We start from the raw sequence: 17,351 nt of genomic DNA, 5'->3' as shown, positions 1-17,351 counted from the left end.
CATCAATTATTTTTCATAGATTACTTATGTAAGATGTACGAATACAAATGTGAAATTTGAAATGCACAAATCTTAGCTGCATATTTTGATTAATGTATATGCCCAAGTAACTCAGACTCCTATCATGATATGGAACATTTCCATAGACATGTTCCCCAATGTTCCTTCCCGTTCTCCATGCCCATTTTCCTTGGTCTAGAGCATCATATAAATGGATGCCCTAAATATTCATATAGCACATTCTTTTGTGAGTTTGGCATGTCCGTTAAATTCATTCATGTTGCTACACATATCAGTACTTCATTCCTGCTTGTTGTTGAGTGATATTTCATTGTATAAATTTGCTTTTCCATTTTCTTATTGATGAACATTTGATTGGGCTCAAGTTTAGGGTTATTGTGAATAAATTTGCTATGAATATTTTTGTACAAGCCTTTTTATGAACACATATTTTTATTTCTCCTAGATAAATCCTTGAGAGTGGAATTTTGGACCAAAGGGAGATGTATGTTTAACTTTATAATAACCTGCCAAATATTTTTCCAAAGCGGTTGTACCATTTTACATTCCCACCAGCAGTTCCTGGCAGTTCTGGTTGCTCCACATCCTTGTAAAAATTGGTATTGCCTGTCTTTTTAATTTTAGCAATTTTATTGATGATGTAGTGGTATCTCATGGTTTTAATTTACATTTCCCTCATGACTAATGACATTGAGCACTTTGTGTTCTATGGCCATTTGTATATATTTTTTCTTTGTGCGATGTCTAATTTTTTTTTGCTTATTTTTAAATAGATTGTTTACCTTATTACTGAATTGCAAGAATTTCCTAAAGATCTTGGATATGAGTCCTGTGTAAGATATAGATTCTAAAAGCATTTTCTCCCAATTTGAGGTTTGCATATTCATTTTCTCATCGGTGTTATTTGATGAACAGGAGTATTTTGGTTTAATGAATTTTTTAATTTTATGATATTACTTTCTGTGACCTAAGAAATGTTTGCTTATCCCATGTTGCAAATACATTCTCTTGTATTTCCTTCAAATAAACTTTATAGCTTTAACTTTTACAATTAGGGCTATTTCTCATCTCATGCAATTTTTGTGCAAGTTTACTAATTTTTGTGTATGGTATGAATTAATAATAAATTTTGTGTATAGTATGTGCATGGTATATTTTTTCCATATAGAGATCCAGTTGTTCCAGCCTTCATTAAAAAGATGTCTTTTCCCATTGAATTGTTTTGGTACTTCTGTCAAAAACCAGTTGACTGAAGAAATGGAGATCTGTTTCTGAATCTTCTATTCTGGTCCATTTATCTATTTGTCCTTATGCTAATACCACATGTCTCAATTACAATTGCTTTATATTATCATATTATTTAATTATAACATTATGGTATCATTAAAATTATATTATCTTATCTTGAGGTCAAGTAGTTATAAATATTCCAGATTTGTTTTGTTTTTTTTTTTTTTAACATTTTAGGGCCGGGCGCGGTGGCTCACGCCTGTAATCCTAGCACTCTGGGAGGCCGAGGCGGGTGGATCGCTCAAGGTCAGGAGTTCGAGACCAGCCTGAGCAAGAGCGAGACCCCGTCTCTACTAAAAATAGAAAGAAATTATATGGACAACTAAAAATATATATATAGAAAAATTAGCCGGGCATAGTGGCGCATGCCTGTAGTCCCAGCTACTTGGGAGGCTGAGGCAGGAGGATCGCTTGAGCCCAGGAGTTTGAGGTTGCTGTGAGCTAGGCTGATGCCACGGCACTCACTCTAGCCTGGGCAACAAAGTGAGACTGTGTCTCAAAAAAAAAAAAAATAAAAAAAAAAATAAATAAATAAAAAAAAGAAGGAAAAAAAAAAAAAAACATTTTAGGCTCTTTGTATTTCTATATAAATTTTAGAATATTTTGTTAATTTCTATAATAAATGTCTTCTGGGATTATGCTGGGAATGGATTGAATATATAGACTAATTTGGGGGAAATTGATATCTTACCAATATTGAGTCTTCCAGTCCATAGCACAGTATATCTCTCCATTTATTTAAGTCTTCTTCAATTTCTCTCAGCAATGTTTTGTGGTTTCCTGTGTTGAAGTTTTGCACATCTTTTGTTAAATTTATAGCTAATTTTATTTAATATTATGGTTTTGTGATGCTATTGTGAATGGAATTTTTTTCATTTGATTTCCAGTTTGTAGTAGTTTTCAGTGGCTGCTATAACAAATAACTGCAAACAGGGTGTCTTAAAACAACAAAGATTTATTCTCTTTACAATTCTAGAGATCAGAAGTCCGTGATCAGTGTCACTGGCCTGAAACCAAGGTGTTAGCAGGGCTACACTCTTGCTGGAAGCTTCAGGGGAGAATTTGTTGTTTGCCTATTCCATCTTCTGGCAGCTGCTAGCATTCCTTGGTTTATGCCTGCATCACTCCAATCTCTGCCTCTGTCTTCACATCGCCTTCTTCTCTGTGCATATGTGTGAAAATCTCCCTCTTATAAGGATACATGGCCTGGCATTTAGGGCCCATTTGGATAATACAGGATTATCTCCCAATCTCAAGATTCTTAATCACATCTGCAAAGACCATTTTTGCAAATAAGATAATATTCACAAGTTCCAAGTTAAGACACCTGATATCTGCATGGGTGTTTTTGCAAATATATAATAAATTTTATTAATATTGGTTTTGTATTCTGAGACTCTTCTTAACTCAGTATTTCTGGTGGGGTTTTTCCTTATTGATTTCTTAAGGTTTTCTATGTAATCAATCATGCCAGCTGAAAATTGCGTGCCTTATATTTCTTTTTCTTGCATTATTGCATTATTCCATTTAGTTTTCAAAATATAAATTTATAAAATAATGTGTATTTAATCACTTACAAGCAATTTTAAGTTTGTGCACAGTTTCACAAATGTTAATGTGACCCACAGATTCACCTTTATAAAGTCAATTCTCAAATCTATATTGCAAGTCTCACCTCCCTCTGGAACTCCAGGACTTGATTTCTAACTGTTTCATAGATTCTTTCTACCTGTATAACTCATCAATATTTCAGCATTAATCATCAATCCAAAGTCAGCATTGTCATCCTCCCCACCTTTCCTTGTAATCAGCTTCTCTGTGTTTGTTACTGTCATAAATACTGTCAACTCACTTTGGCTTGAAACCACAGTCATCTTTGATTCCTGTCCCTAATTCCTGCATTTAGTTTTTCATTGCTTTAAATACTCAGAAATATCCTTCCAAATGATCTCTTACATCTCCCACTGCCAAACTTTAGTTCAGAGCCCTCACACTTGACTTTCTCAGTAGCACCCATCTAGTCTTCTCACTTTCCTTCTTTACAAATTCATCCTTTGCTGTTTTTCCAGGATTATCTTTATTATTTTATTAAGCCCACTTGATTACACCATAATCCTGCCTCTGTGGCAGGTACTGCTCCTATCCCTTACTTGGTTATCAGTGTACTGCCTCACATTGATGTTTATCTTTCACATATGATCATGCTTGGTTGAGGGCAGGAACTGTGTTTTACTCTTTTATATATATTTATATATATCCTCAGACCAGGGTTCATAGGAGGTGATTTATAAATGTTTGTTGATGGGGATTATAACACGCTTTTTTGAGGGCTGGGGAGAGTTTACTAATGATGATGGTGAAAACATGTATGACTCAGCTGGTTGTTTCCTTCTCCAGGAAACCACAGAGGAAGGGTGCAGTATCAAAGAACTTAGAGATCTCCCAGGAAGAATTTTGCAAGACCTTTTATTGTAAAAAGTTAAACATAAAACGTATGAAAACAAATGCAAATATTTCAATTTCCATTAACCTCTCTTATTACTTATCTCCTCTTCTAAAGATTCCTGATTCATTAGGTAACTGTGAAAGGGTTCACTTTACATGCCAAGGTAAATATTTTGAGTTTTAGCTGATGGATTGCTCAATTCTCAGCTGAATCTGGAAATTTAGTTTAAAATAGTAAAGTTATTTCATGACTTCTGGATCAGAAAAACATTTTTAACATCTATTTTTAAAAGTAATTAATACACACATTAACAAAGTCAGAATATAAAAGGTTTTAAAATAAAAGAAGTCTCCCTCCCACTTATGACCCACCATCCTTAAGTCCCTCCCTGTCCTTCCCCTTCACTAGGGCTTATCAACTCAAATACTTTCCTGGGTCAGGCATGTAACATGAATGAGTAATGCAGGTGTGCTTGTTGTATGATGCCATATTATATTGTATTCTTTCAACATCACATAATTTACTAGCATAGCTGTTCTTCAATGGTAACAACAAAAATGCTCTTTCTCATTGTTTTGGAAATACCTGACCCTCTCAGTCTTTCATTTTCTCACTTTTGATGTAAGCAGTGGTTCCCTTTCTGCTTGATTTTACTAATAAAAGTAAAAGCACAAGCTTCATGATATATAGCAATTGATGTGTGCAGTTTCAGGAAGACTTTAGGAAGGAGTGTGAACTACAGGAGAGGACATGAATGTCTAAAGGACAGAACCATTCCTTGGCTCCTGATTCTAAGAAATGTTTTGCATGTAAGAATTAAGGATTGATGTTGACAGGACTTCTGATATTTTAATATGATTTTTTATGTAGAATTTCTTGATTTTTAAATATTGACAACAAATCCAATACAATTTTTAAAAAACTGGATAGGCCAACACTGTGCAAGCCAAACAAAACAGGTCTGCAGGCTGAATTTGGACCAATGGTGGCAGTTTGATCATACAATAATCTGTTCCTTTTTGCCATGCAATACTATGTATATATTAGAGATTATTCTTTATCAGGACGTACAAATCTAACTCAAAGGCTTTCATGGCTAGTATGAATGTAATTTATTTAACTAGTTCCTATATATGGACATTTATGTTGATTCCAATATTTTGCTATTTCGTACAATGTAGAAATACAGAAATAAATATCACGTGTACATCTTTGCACATGTGGGAATTATTCAGTAGGATAAATGCTTAAATGTGGAATTGTAAAACAAGGGCTTTGTAAAATGTAAAGCTAACCCACATATGAAAAGGGTTGTTATTTGGTTTCTCTTATTTTTTTTCTAAAACAACTAGGAAGTAACAGTAACAAAGACATTTTTGTACAATTCTAAAAAGATGTACAGTGTGCATAGGTCAGTACAGGAAGCTCCTATCTTGATCTCCCATTAAAATAGTCATCATATTAAATATAATAAAGACATTCCCAGAGTCCTATATTTGGGAAGTTTACTATTAATGGCTGGGTCTATACTTGGTGGTGTTGTGAGTGGATGGATCCAGACTTATAATTCTGACAATTAAGGGAAAAGGAGTTTCCTTTATGCTTTGCTTGTTTGCATGCATGGGGAGTGGGTGTTAGGGTCCCTGAAGTGAAGAGGGCGTACAGGACCCTTTGATTGTAGTCCCTAAAAATTGGCTTCATACCCTTTGGTAGGCCACATCCTTTTTATAGACCCTAGTTTCCTTAGAAAACATAATATGATCGAGTTGGATGAGGAAAATGATATTTAAAGCCATGGAATTGACTTACATCACCTAGGAAGAGAATGCAGAAAGAGAAGGGAAGGAACCCAGGATGTCTGAGACCTGGGACTCTCAAAGGAGACTGGGGAGGAGCAGCTCTGGAGAGAAAGGAGAATGCGATGTCTTGAAAGCTAAAAGAGGGAAGTAGATTCTGAGCTAAATGCTGCTAAGAGCTCGGGGACCACAGGCAATATGGAATTGTTGGAGACCTCGACAAGGACCCTATCAACAAATTGTTGGGCTTAAATGCCAGATGAAAGCCAGTTAAGGAGTGAATGAACAAAATCACTTTTGATGCCTTTATAAGCTATGCAAGCTTATTCCAAACCTGTAGCTGCAGAGAGTCTAAGGTACTTACCCTATCTGTGACCCTTCCTCCTGCCTTCCAAGATTGTTTATATCCTTTTACACCGAACACATAAGTGGGGGAAATGGGCAACTATTAGTTTTTATTATTCTATTCTATTACTCTATTATTGTATTCATTTTGCATTCTCTAGACTCCTCCATGCTCCCTCAGTATCTAAATCTTATTAAATTGGTCGCCACCGGTGAACATTTATCAATACGGATTCCATGGCTTTCGCCTCGCTGGTCCCCGTCCAACCCTTGCCCCATCCCCTCTCCAAGTCTTTAAACTGGAAGGCTAATTCCGAAATCCCCTCGGAAACAATTGGAGCGGGGCGGGGCGGGAGAAGGTGGAGTACGCTTGTTCCTTCCAGAGGCTCTGGGCGCATGCGCTAGTCTTCCACGGACCGTTTGTGCTGCCCGCCTAGGAAGGGTGAGGGGTGATTGTTTCATTGACGGACTGAGTACGGGTGCCTGGTAGGCTCTTGCGGAAGTCCATGCGCCATTGGGAGGGCCTCAGCGGCTGCTCTGTGCCCTTGTTGCAGAGAGCCTCTTCCTGGGTCATTCCTGGAGCAGGAGCCGGACTGGGGCTGACACAGGGGCTCCCGCGTGGCCCTCTCGGCACTTGTGTGACCTCTCCGCCGGCGGGATGTGGCGACTAGGTCGGGCCGCCGTGGCCTGGTAAGTGCAGGCTCCGACCTGGCCCCGTTATTTTGGGGGCAGCTTGAGAATGGGCTTGTCCCACCCCTACCTCCAGAATGTGCAGATAACTCCCAGGCCAAGCCGGGGGCTATTGGAGAATTTCGGGATATTTTTGAGTACCCAAAGTGACTGGAGTCCTCACTGGCTTACCTGCGGTGCTGGCTTTCAATACCGGCCCTTGTCCCTGTGCCTATCCAACTCGAAGATTCTGGACGCCTCTCAATCTTGGCCCTTCTCTATTGTCCTTTTGTCCCTGCCCTTTATTGTGCTCTCGGTGTTATCTCTGTGTCTGGTTGCTTCTTTTTTTCTGTCCTCTCCCTGCCCGGTTTGGCTCTGTCTACGAATTACCCTTTCCGCGTTTTTTTAACCCTCACTGTCTTCTTCCACCTCCACGTCGTGTGTACTTTGCACCTGCAGGTACTTCGGCTCTTCTCCAGGGTGAAGAGGCCTCTGCCTCTTTCCCTAACCCGCTGATTGGAGTCAGAACTAGAGCAGTGACGCACACAGTGTCAGAGATGGTGATTAGAGATGCCTTCTTAATAGCACCTTTTTTCAGTGTTCGGGGAGGGAGACTTGCTTTCTGATGCAAAGTGGTAAATGTAGCACCACCTTTCTAGTCACACTGTTGTTGTTGCCCTGGCCTGGTTTAATCCTAAGGAGAACATCATGGAAATCTTTTTATTTTTGTGAGTTACATATTCATTTTAATGAGATTAAATTTGATTCTATCTCTGTACGTAATTTTGTTGTAATACCCTTAGATATCGTCAAGCTTATCTCGTGAACATTTGGTGGGAAGTAAAATGCATCAACCATGGTTGGAGAAACTTGGCTTTTTTGAATTAAGGCAACCTGTAAACACCTGTCTTTGGTTTTTTGCCAGAACTTTTTAAATGGTGTAGATAATTTGTAGTATTTATAAGGAATGGAATCCATTTATTTTATAAAGGTTAAGTGGGGTCCAAAGGCAGAACTAGATGACATACAATAGTTACAATGTTTTGTTAGTCAATTAGAATAATTGCACTATTTTAAATCTCTTGGAATTTTAATTCTGAGTAAATTCACAGCCCTTGGTATTAAAGTAAGTTATTTTAGCACCTTTGTATTTCTGCTTCTCAATTTTTAATGGGGAAACATATCTAATTTTCTTTAAATAAAAAAGGACTGCAGAAATAGCATACTCTGTTGGAGCACTTAATCTATATAGAAAAACTTTAAAAACTGAGTTTCAAAACAAATTGATTTATAACTGGTATTATTTCTTTATTCAATTGGATGTTGTAGGGCTAAATTATTTCTAAAATTACTGTGGATGCCATAGAGTCATGGCTTTAAAGTGTTCCATGTTGATAGCACAGTTAGCTACTTGAAGTAGAAATGTGGAAAGTCAGAAGCCACAAGCTCTGAGATTTGTACAGTAGTTCCTTAGCATGTTGTGAAGGAATATAGTTAAATTTCTACTCTTTATCAGATGGGAACATAAACTTTTTTTGGAGATATATATATGATCGTGGACATGCGAGGAAGACCAATGACCAACATTTATTTGGGTGCAATAAATATTTGTGTAAAGTTAATGAAAAAAGAATTACATATTAGGAAATGGTATATTGGTTAAAAGAGATGGTAAATGAAGAAGAAAGTAGATGATTTCCGGGGGAAACCGATTTTGCATCACATTTGATTTTTAATTTTGACTGAATGTAGAAGTCTGTATTCAAAATCCTTTTCCTTCCAAACTGTGAAGGCATTGCTACATTTTATTCTAGTATTCTTTGCTGCTGATGAGAACTCTTATGACAGTCTGATTTTTTTCATGTTTATAGGTATTTTGTTTTTCTCTTCATGGAAACTTTTAGGATATTTACCCTTGATCCTAAATTTCTCAAGGCTTTGTCCAGGCGTGGGTGTTTTGTTTTTTGTTTTTTCTTCTTTTACCACTCATCTGGCTTGGTAGTCAGTGGGCCTTTCCATTTCAAATATTCCTTCCTTTATTTCTGAGACATTTGTCTTCTCCTTTATTTTCTTCCTTTCATTTTTCCTGTTCTTATTCTTTCTAGAGACCTATTAGGTGAATATTAGTACTCTTAGGTTGGTCCTGTATGTCAGTGATTTCCAAAATATGATCTGTACCCTTCATCTGTTAAAAACAAACAAACAAAACACATACCCCAATATATATATGCACACTCACTTACTTTTAAATTATATATGTCTCTATACCAATGATTTACATGAGAAGTCTACCCTAATAATCTTAAAGGATAAGATATAAGAATACTGCATCTGGAAGCTCTGGTACTTTCTTCAATCTCAGTGGATCATTTTGTGCATCCTGTGGGATGCATTTCTCCCCTATCCTCCCACTCGCTTTGGATGCCACTTCTCTGCATTGCTTGACTTATCTCTTATGTTTTCCACCTTTTTTCTTTATGTTCTATATTCTGGGGAATTTTCTTAATTTGTTTTTCTGGTCTTGCTATTGACTTTTTTTATAATATATTGGCCATCGTAACTTTAATTTCCATTAACTTCTTTTTAACATTTATTAAACTCTTAAAGACATATTTCATTCTATAAACTTTCTATTCTTTCATTGCTATTTTTGAATAACAACATGCATTCATTTTATGTCTGCAGTATTTCAGGAATCCTCCTGAGATTTCATATCTCTGCTTTTTCCAGGATTAATGATGTTATTTATCTTGGTTTTCATCTTAAGAATTGGTGGTTTTCTATTAAAAAACTGGTTATTTAGTCATATTTAAACATGAAGTACTAATGATTGATGTAGATGCCTTGTGTGGGTTACCCTTGAAAGAGAGGGCTGATTTAACAAACTCTTTATGGTTATGATGTTTCAATTAGCAAGCCTCATTTTAGGGAGTGGGCAGATGATCTGAGCTTGCTACAAATGCCAGTATTGTTGAGGAAGTTCACTCTGGGTAGTCCCCCTTCCCCATACACACTTGGGAGCTTTAGTTCTTCCCTGGCAGATTGCTCGGCGTGGGGCAGTTGCTGCTGTTAACATTCCGCTGGATTGGAATGGGGTGGAGGACCAAAGCAGCCTTTCCTTAGATGGCATGTCAGTAAATCTGTTTCTTCTTGTCTTTTCACTCTCTTTCCTGTATCTCAAGAGGACCTTTTTGTGAAAAATAATCCTGTCCTGTATGAGCATTGATCTTTTAGGGTATCTTCTTTAACTGAAATGACCTAGAAGTAATTCTGAAGATGCCTTTCTAAGAAGTACTAAGATTTTGCTTTGAGGCAATTATCTCTTCCAGAGGACTAATTGAAGAACATTTTACATGTAGTTACCTGAAATACTGTATACTATACTCCCCATCCTTGTCCCTGCCCCCCACCCATAGTTATTGCTGCTGCCATTATGGAAATAGGAATTTTAGGCAAATTGATGTACAAGAGGGAGGAAATAATGAAAAGCAAAAACATCTTAGGGATGAACTCAGTCCTGGGAATTCATCTAATTGGATATATTTTTGGATTAACTTCTTTCTAAAAAATGTAAATAACTTTTTGAGGATTAAAGGGTTATTCATTTATACATTAGTTTAAGTTAGTGCAAATTAATATTAAAATAACATTTATTGAGCACTTTGTGCTGGCCACTGCTAGGTTCTTTCACCTGTTTTTTGCATTTTAATTCTGCTAATAACATGTTCATTCAACAGATTTATTGGGTGTCTATCATTTGTGAAGCACTGGGCTAGACCTTGGAAATACAATAATAAGCAAAACTTAGGAAGATTGCAGTTTACTGGATGCATATTAATCCAATAGCTACACTATTATACAATACAAATTTACAAGCATTATGAAGAAAAAGTACAGAGAGCCAAGAACTGTAGTACGGGGACTTGCATTATAATGAAGGTTCAGGGAGAGGAGGGACTGCTTGAGGTGAAACTGACTGTGAGCAGTAGCAAGAGTTAAGTAAGTAGAAGAATCTGTCCAAGAATAGTGGGTGGCACAGCCTCTGACGTGGCATGATTGGGAATTTGGATGAAAACTAGTCAGGGTAGAGCTCTGAGACAAGTGAGAGAGAGGTAGGAACCAGACTGTGCAGAGCTTTATAGACCAGAAGTTTGGATTTTATTCTAAATGTAAGGGGGGCCATTTAAGAGATTGATGCAGATGAATGAAATTGATCAAGTTTGCATTCAGAAGAGTGTTCTGGTGATGGTTGAGGATGAGGAAGGTATCAAGAATGATCCCCAAATCTGTGGCTTAAGTAACTGGATAGCTGCTTATACCATTTCTTGAGATAGGGAATACTGCAGGAGGGTTAGGGTTTTGGTGGGAGAGGGAGAAGAGATCATGATGGCTTTGAACATCTTGAATTGGAAGTCCCTTTTTGATATCTAAGTGCTGATGCTGAATAGGCAATTGGACACAAGGGTCTGAAACTTAACTGTTGGTATTAGACATAAACTTGAGAAACATGGGTATGTAGATGGCCATGGAGGAAATGGGTATAGATAAGATTTTCTAGGAAGAGTGGGAAGAGAAGCAGGTTAGGTCTAAGCCTTGATGAATTCTCAAAATTTAAAAGGTTGTTGAAGATGAATCTGAAAATGAGTGGACAGTGAGGTAGGAGTAAAACTAGAGACTGCTAAGGGAAGAGGAAGTTCCAATAATGAGGTGTTAACATTGTCAGCTATTGCTGAGAGGTCAGATAAAACTGGAACTGAAAAAAAATGCCTATTGGAAGCCTTTGGTGCTCTCAGTAAGAGCTGTTTTACTGAAGTGGCAGAAATGGAAATCAGGTTGGTTTGGCTTTTCATAAAGTAGCTAGAGCAGGGAAATGCGATATTTTTTTCTCCTGTAAGATGAGAGAGACTTGACTTACGATTTCTGAAAGGGCAAGAGGAGAAACAATTCCACATGGATTTGCCTTTTTTAAGCAGGAGGAGCACTTACTGTAATCTTATGTGGGGAAGAAGAGGATGGGTAGAGATACAGTAGGTGAACAGTTTTCATATGAGGAAGTTGAACATGTATGTGTCCTTCTGATGGCTTCTATTTTCTCTGTGAAGTAGAGAGCAAGGTCATCTACTTAGAGTTGGGGGAGGTAAGGAGAGATATAGAGGATTAGAGGAGAGTAGAGGATGTCAGAAATAGTCCTAGCAGAGTGGAAGACAGAATTGATAAGAGAAATGAAAGTAGGATTGTCAGACAGTTTTGAGGTTCCTGTTTAGATGTCTGTCCAGTTGGGTGTGATTTTTCTCCAGTAGTGCTTCATTTCCCTGGGTACAGGCAGGGAGAAAAGCAATAGTAAGTTCATCCAGAGTTTGTATGTTACTGAACAAGTGAAACAAAAAGTCAGAGGGCAAGGAAGTCTAGAGTATTTGCAGAAGAGTTATTGATATGATGAACCAGAGAGTCTAAGGTGGCTATGTGGGTGACTAGATAAGGAAGAGACTTAATAGATAAGAAGAGAGAAGTATCAGAGAGTCAGATACTTAAATTAGTGATTATTGATAATGACTCTCTAATACAGCTATTGTGCCATTTTAACAACTTAAGAAACTGAGGCTTTGGGACATGGCTAATTTGTCCTTGATTGCACAACAAGTAAGCCGTGAAACTGATTTGGAACCAAAGTTCATCTGACTCAGAAGACTAAGTAGATGTAGGGATATAGTTGAGAGAAGTCTGAGCTAAACATTATGGAACCATGAGCTATTTCCCTGGTTGATTTCTGTCTTGAGTTTTTTCTCTCTGTAAGTGATAACATTGGTCACCCCAGGTAAAACCTAGTGGTTATTAGTGACTCTTCCCTTCCTCCTGTGTCTAGCCTGCCATTCTGGTGTCCACCTTTCCCTTTCCTGGCTCACTTTAGGCTTTCTTATATCTGGGCAGCTGAACTAAGATCACCTTTTGCTCCTCTTCTGATCTACTTTTACCTAACATTGCGTTTAATACCTTCTTTAATTACTGTTTAGTTAGTCTTATTTTACCCAGAAGCTTTCAGTGACTCCTGTTGCCTATTAAAAAAAAAAAAGTGCAAACTCAGCCTGACATGCAGTGGCTCTGTCATTTGTCCTGAGACCTCTTCTCCAATTTTACCTCCTTCTTTGAACCTTTTATACCAGCTCCTTAGGTCTCTTGACCTTTCATTGTCTCATATCTGTGCCCTTCTCCTTATCTGGTATTTCTTTTCTCTTTTTTGACTCTTCACTTTCCACTTTTAAGTTTTATTTTTTCTGGGAAATTTTCAGTGATCACCCCAACTTCTAAGGATCACTAGCTTTCCTCTGAACTCTTGGAACTCTTGGGCCACTTAACTGTTCCTTTGACATGGAAATGCTTGTCATGGTATTAATTTTCCTGTGTGTATGCTTGCTGGGGTGGAGGCAATTTTGAAGCTAAAATGAGAGTTATGCTTTTTATATATGCTGAGTTTGAGGTCAGGAGAATTTAATCTCTTGGTTAATAAAAAAAGATAGGGACTTTTTAGAAGATGGTGGAAATGATGATTTATCTTGGAGGCAGAGCTTTTAAAAAAAAAAGTATAGAATGTTTACCAACTTCTAAAGAGATTGTAAATGTTTTTGTGACTAGAAGTAACATTTACATGTGGAATTACAAATAAGCAGTGTGCCTAATCCTACAATGTGTATTTTCACCCACTGTTAAATCCTATTTCCCTCAGATTTCCTGAGTTGGAGGATTCCTGTAGAGTTTTGAATCAGACCGAGGCCCAGTGTCATCCTGAGGGTTCCATAGGAGGTGATGGGTACTCCATAATATCACCTCAGCCTCCTAGCTGGGGGCACATAGATTTCTGCATCTGCTGCTTCCCGCACTCTTTGCCCTAGTGTCTCCTGTGGAAAGAATTCGGGCTTTACTTTCTGGCTGACCTTAGTTTTAATCCCTCTTCTACCATTTGCTAGTCATTCTACCTTAGACAAAACATAGCTTTAAAAAAATTAATTTGTAAAATGAGGATACTTACCTTACTGGATCTCTTCTGAGAGTAACAGGAGCATTTGTAAAAACATCTGCTGTAGTATCTGGTACTCCAAAGGAATACAAGAGATAACCCCTTTCTCTCACCATCCTTCACAGCATTGTTTCTGTGTTCCTTGGTTTCTTTTTCCTAAGAAGTTTTCAGTCCCATGTGATTAAACGAGTTAATAAAACTACTTAGCATCAGGCCTAGCCCATAGTAAGCAACTACGAATGTGTGTTGAATAAGATGAGGGAGGCCTATGGTGGTTGTTGGTAATCTTTCATTCTTTGCAAGAAGGAGAAGGTAGAGCTGGGACAGTTAACATACACATTTAGATTCTCTCTTTTAAGCTTTTTTCTGACTTTCATTTTTCTGGGGAACCAGGTGCCTGAGGTGGAATTGATCAATTTCCATCCCTGGGCTATCTCAGGGTTGGGAGCCATAGATGAGGGAGCAAAGAATAGGTCTTCTAAACTGCTAGGATTTTTGTGCTTGAAAGCAAAAGTTTGTATGCTTTTTTTGTTTCTACTTTTACTTACAGTGAATAGCAGTTAATAAAATAAGTCCTTACCTTTTCTCTCTTCGGTTTCAATTCTTTGGAACAGGATTATAGCCCACATGTTAGAGTGCAGGCTCTGGTGTCCCACTTCCTGAATTTGAATCTTGCCTTTATTCCTTATTTCAGTGTGTACTTGGGCAAGTTATTACGAATGGTTAGTAAATGTGAACTATCATATGACATGCGGTTTATGTCGTGTGCGTGTTTCTTTTAGTATATTGTTCTTTTATGTAATTTCCTTTGTATTATTACCCTATCTGATCTTTCTCGAATATTCATTTTTCTTTCAGCGAGGTCTGCCAATCCTTAGTGAAACATAGCTCTGGAATAAAAGGAAGCTTACCACTACAAAAACTGCATCTGGTTTCACGAAGTATTTATCATTCACGTCATCCAACCTTAAAGCTTCAAAGACCCCAATTAAGGACATCATTTCAGCAGTTCTCTTCTCTAACTAATCTTCCTTTACGTAAACTAAAACTTTCTCCGATTAAATATGGCTACCAACCCCGCAGGAATTTTTGGCCAGCGAGATTAGCTTCAAGGCTCTTAAAACTTCGATATCTCATACTAGGATCTGCTGTTGGAGGTGGCTATACAGCCAAAAAGGTAAGTTTAACTTTCCTCCTGGTTTTCCAGTTATTCTACCATGATTATTTTAAGTTTTTATAGCATAAGTAATTGTTCTTTAGTAGAATATAATTGGATGTTTAAACATTTATTGTGGGTCTCTACCATGTACTAGGTTGTTTTAATGGTGCTAATAGGAGGATGCTTTCTGAATCTTAGTTATAATTACAGGAGATAAAGATGGCCTCCTGGAAGGAGCGCTGGGCCGGGAGTAAGAGCATCTAGGTTTGATTTTGAGCTCGCTATTTAGTAGCACAGACAGGAAAGTTAGGCAGCATGTTCCCATACGCACTTCTTGACAGCTCTGGGACCAGAGGCAAGGTGTCCAGTCTCCCAGTCTGTCTTCCTTCTACTCCACAGTGTTGTTTAAAGCCAAATCATGAAACCTGTTCAAAATAGAAGTATATTTTGAATTTTTATGTTTCTCATAGTTAATAGAGGAGTGTTTACATATTTTATGTGCCTGCCTGCTAAATTGTTTTTAGAAGAGCTGAGGCCATTTAAATTTGTTTCAAATATAATACATTGCTCTTAGTTGATGTGTTTTAATTAAATAAGATAATTTTCTTTACATTTTTATATGGCATTCAGAGCATCTGATTGACATACTTTCTTATCTTTTAGACTTTTGATCAGTGGAAGGATATGATACCTGACCTTAGTGACTATAAATGGATTGTGCCTGACATTGTGTGGGAAATTGATGAGTATATCGATTTTGGTTTGTATCAACATTAAAATACCTTTTTGGGTATTTTCTTTAGGAAAGAGAAATAGTTGTGTGAAAATAGTTTCTTAACTTAGGAGTTTAATATGTAGCAGTTTTATTTTAATGATTGATAAAAGTAATAGAATATCAAAGAAAAAATTTGTACAGAAAAAGTATCCAGTAGCTTTAACATAGCTATCAGTATGCTCCTAATAGAGCATTTTCTTTTAATTGTACATAATATGTATATGTGGTTAATATTTCAGTTTCCTTTTTAAAAATTACACAGTCATAATGAACGTACAGTTTGGGGTTTTTGTTTTTTTTTTTGTGGCTACCTAACATATTTTGTCAGCATCTCCATGCTGCCAAGTAAACTTCTAAATATCATTTTCAGCATTATATAATGTTGCCCAGAACATATGTACTGTGATCCCCCTAACTAGCTCCTTGTGATCAGATACCTTCGTTACTTCTACTTTTTGTAGCCAAGTTCCTTAAAAGTCTGTTAGTACCCAGAGTGATTTCTCTCCTTAATTGGCCACTAACCCCGTGTTTTAAATAGGTAGATGAGAAAAAAATATATTTAATAGCTATGATTACCAGTAATTCGTGGTGATCTTTTAAAAATTTTTTTTGATGAAATATTTTCCACAGTCCCTTTTTTTAAGACATTGTCTGATTTCTCAGCTTAGATGTATGTGGAGGTGGAATTAATCTCTACATGCACTTTACTCACAACACTTCTAAAGATAAAACTGTGCTCTGTTGACAGAGGTATTTGCAAGAAAAGCACACTTTAAAATTGTTTTTCTGATATTCGTGAGGAGAGCTTTTCCACTTGATACATATGCCAGTACCAAAGCATGGTAGCTGAGAGCCTGGATTCTGGAGCTAGATTGCCTGGGCTTGAATGCTGGCTCCTGCCCATACCACTTTCTTGCTTTGTGCCCCAGTTTCTCATCTGTAGATGGGGTTGATATGAGTAGCAATTTTGCAGGGTTGCTATGAGGGTTAAACAAGTTAATATTTTTATAGCCTTTAGAATAATATTTGACATGCATTCTTATTTTGAGACTATTATGTGTTTCGGTCTTCTCCAGAGAAAATTAGAAAAGCCCTTCCTGATTCCGAAGACCTTGCAAAGTTAACACCTGACTTTGACAAGATTGTTGAAAGCCTCAGCTTATTGAAGGACTTTTTCACCACAGGTAAGGGAGAACTTGTTTGATCTAATTTAAAATTTTAAGAACCACAGAGGAAAAATACATAGATGTATTTGTTTTGTTTATTCCCATCTTTTAAATTAGAACATTTATTTCAAATGAAAAACAGGTTTATAAAAAGATAAACACGAAGTTTTGTCATACAGTGGTTATAATCTTTGTTTAGCCCAATAAAGTTAAAATTTATAAGAGCTTAAATATGGTAGGCTTTTAGTCAGTGAGGGAGAAAATATCACTTGTTCTTGACAAGTAGATGAGACTTCCTATGTATTTGCTTTTCATAATTGGTTAGAGCCAATTTGGTGATTTTGAAACGAACTGAATTATGATGGACCAAAATGAGTAGAATTTGTTAAGATTAATTCTGGCATATTTGCCTTATTATTGCCCTATCGTGGTATAAATCTGAGATCTCAGACACCTTTGTTTGTTCATACCTGTTAAATTTTATATTTCTATTTCCCCTTTTGCTGATTTTTCACAGGTCACAAATTGGTTAGTGAAGTCATAGGAGCTTCTGACCTTCTCTTGTTAGGTGTGTAAACAGACATTTTTGCTCACCTTAACATGCCTTTTAAATGCTTCTAATAAACTACTTGCAAATAAAATTGCAGACCAAATTTATAATGCTGCTTATGC

The 17,351-nt window shown here is 37.0% G+C and overlaps 1 protein-coding gene across 3 annotated transcripts in view; it reads left to right on the top strand.

Moving 5' to 3' along the window:
- The first annotated feature begins 6,406 nt into the window (after nt 1–6,406).
- The window catches only part of OPA1 (OPA1 mitochondrial dynamin like GTPase), an 83,832-nt gene continuing 72,887 nt past the window's right edge, over nt 6,407–17,351 (top strand). For 2 of the 3 annotated variants that reach the window (XM_069472771.1, XM_069472770.1), the window contains exons 1-4: nt 6,407–6,588; nt 14,438–14,756; nt 15,402–15,498; nt 16,590–16,697. In XM_069472771.1, coding sequence (XP_069328872.1) covers nt 6,557–6,588; nt 14,438–14,756; nt 15,402–15,498; nt 16,590–16,697 — 556 coding nt within the window. In that variant the 5' untranslated portion in view covers nt 6,407–6,556. Of the gene's footprint in view, nt 6,589–14,437; nt 14,757–15,401; nt 15,499–16,589; nt 16,698–17,196; nt 17,248–17,351 lie in introns of all 3 variants that reach the window. The other variant, XM_069472769.1, reaches the window with a different exon arrangement.

The sequence above is a fragment of the Eulemur rufifrons genome, chromosome 7 (genome assembly GCF_041146395.1).
Source record: "Eulemur rufifrons isolate Redbay chromosome 7, OSU_ERuf_1, whole genome shotgun sequence".
Classification (NCBI taxonomy): Eukaryota; Metazoa; Chordata; class Mammalia; order Primates; family Lemuridae; genus Eulemur; species Eulemur rufifrons.
The sequence above is the reverse complement of the archived record's forward strand: the minus strand, read 5'-3'. Positions and strand labels throughout refer to the sequence as shown.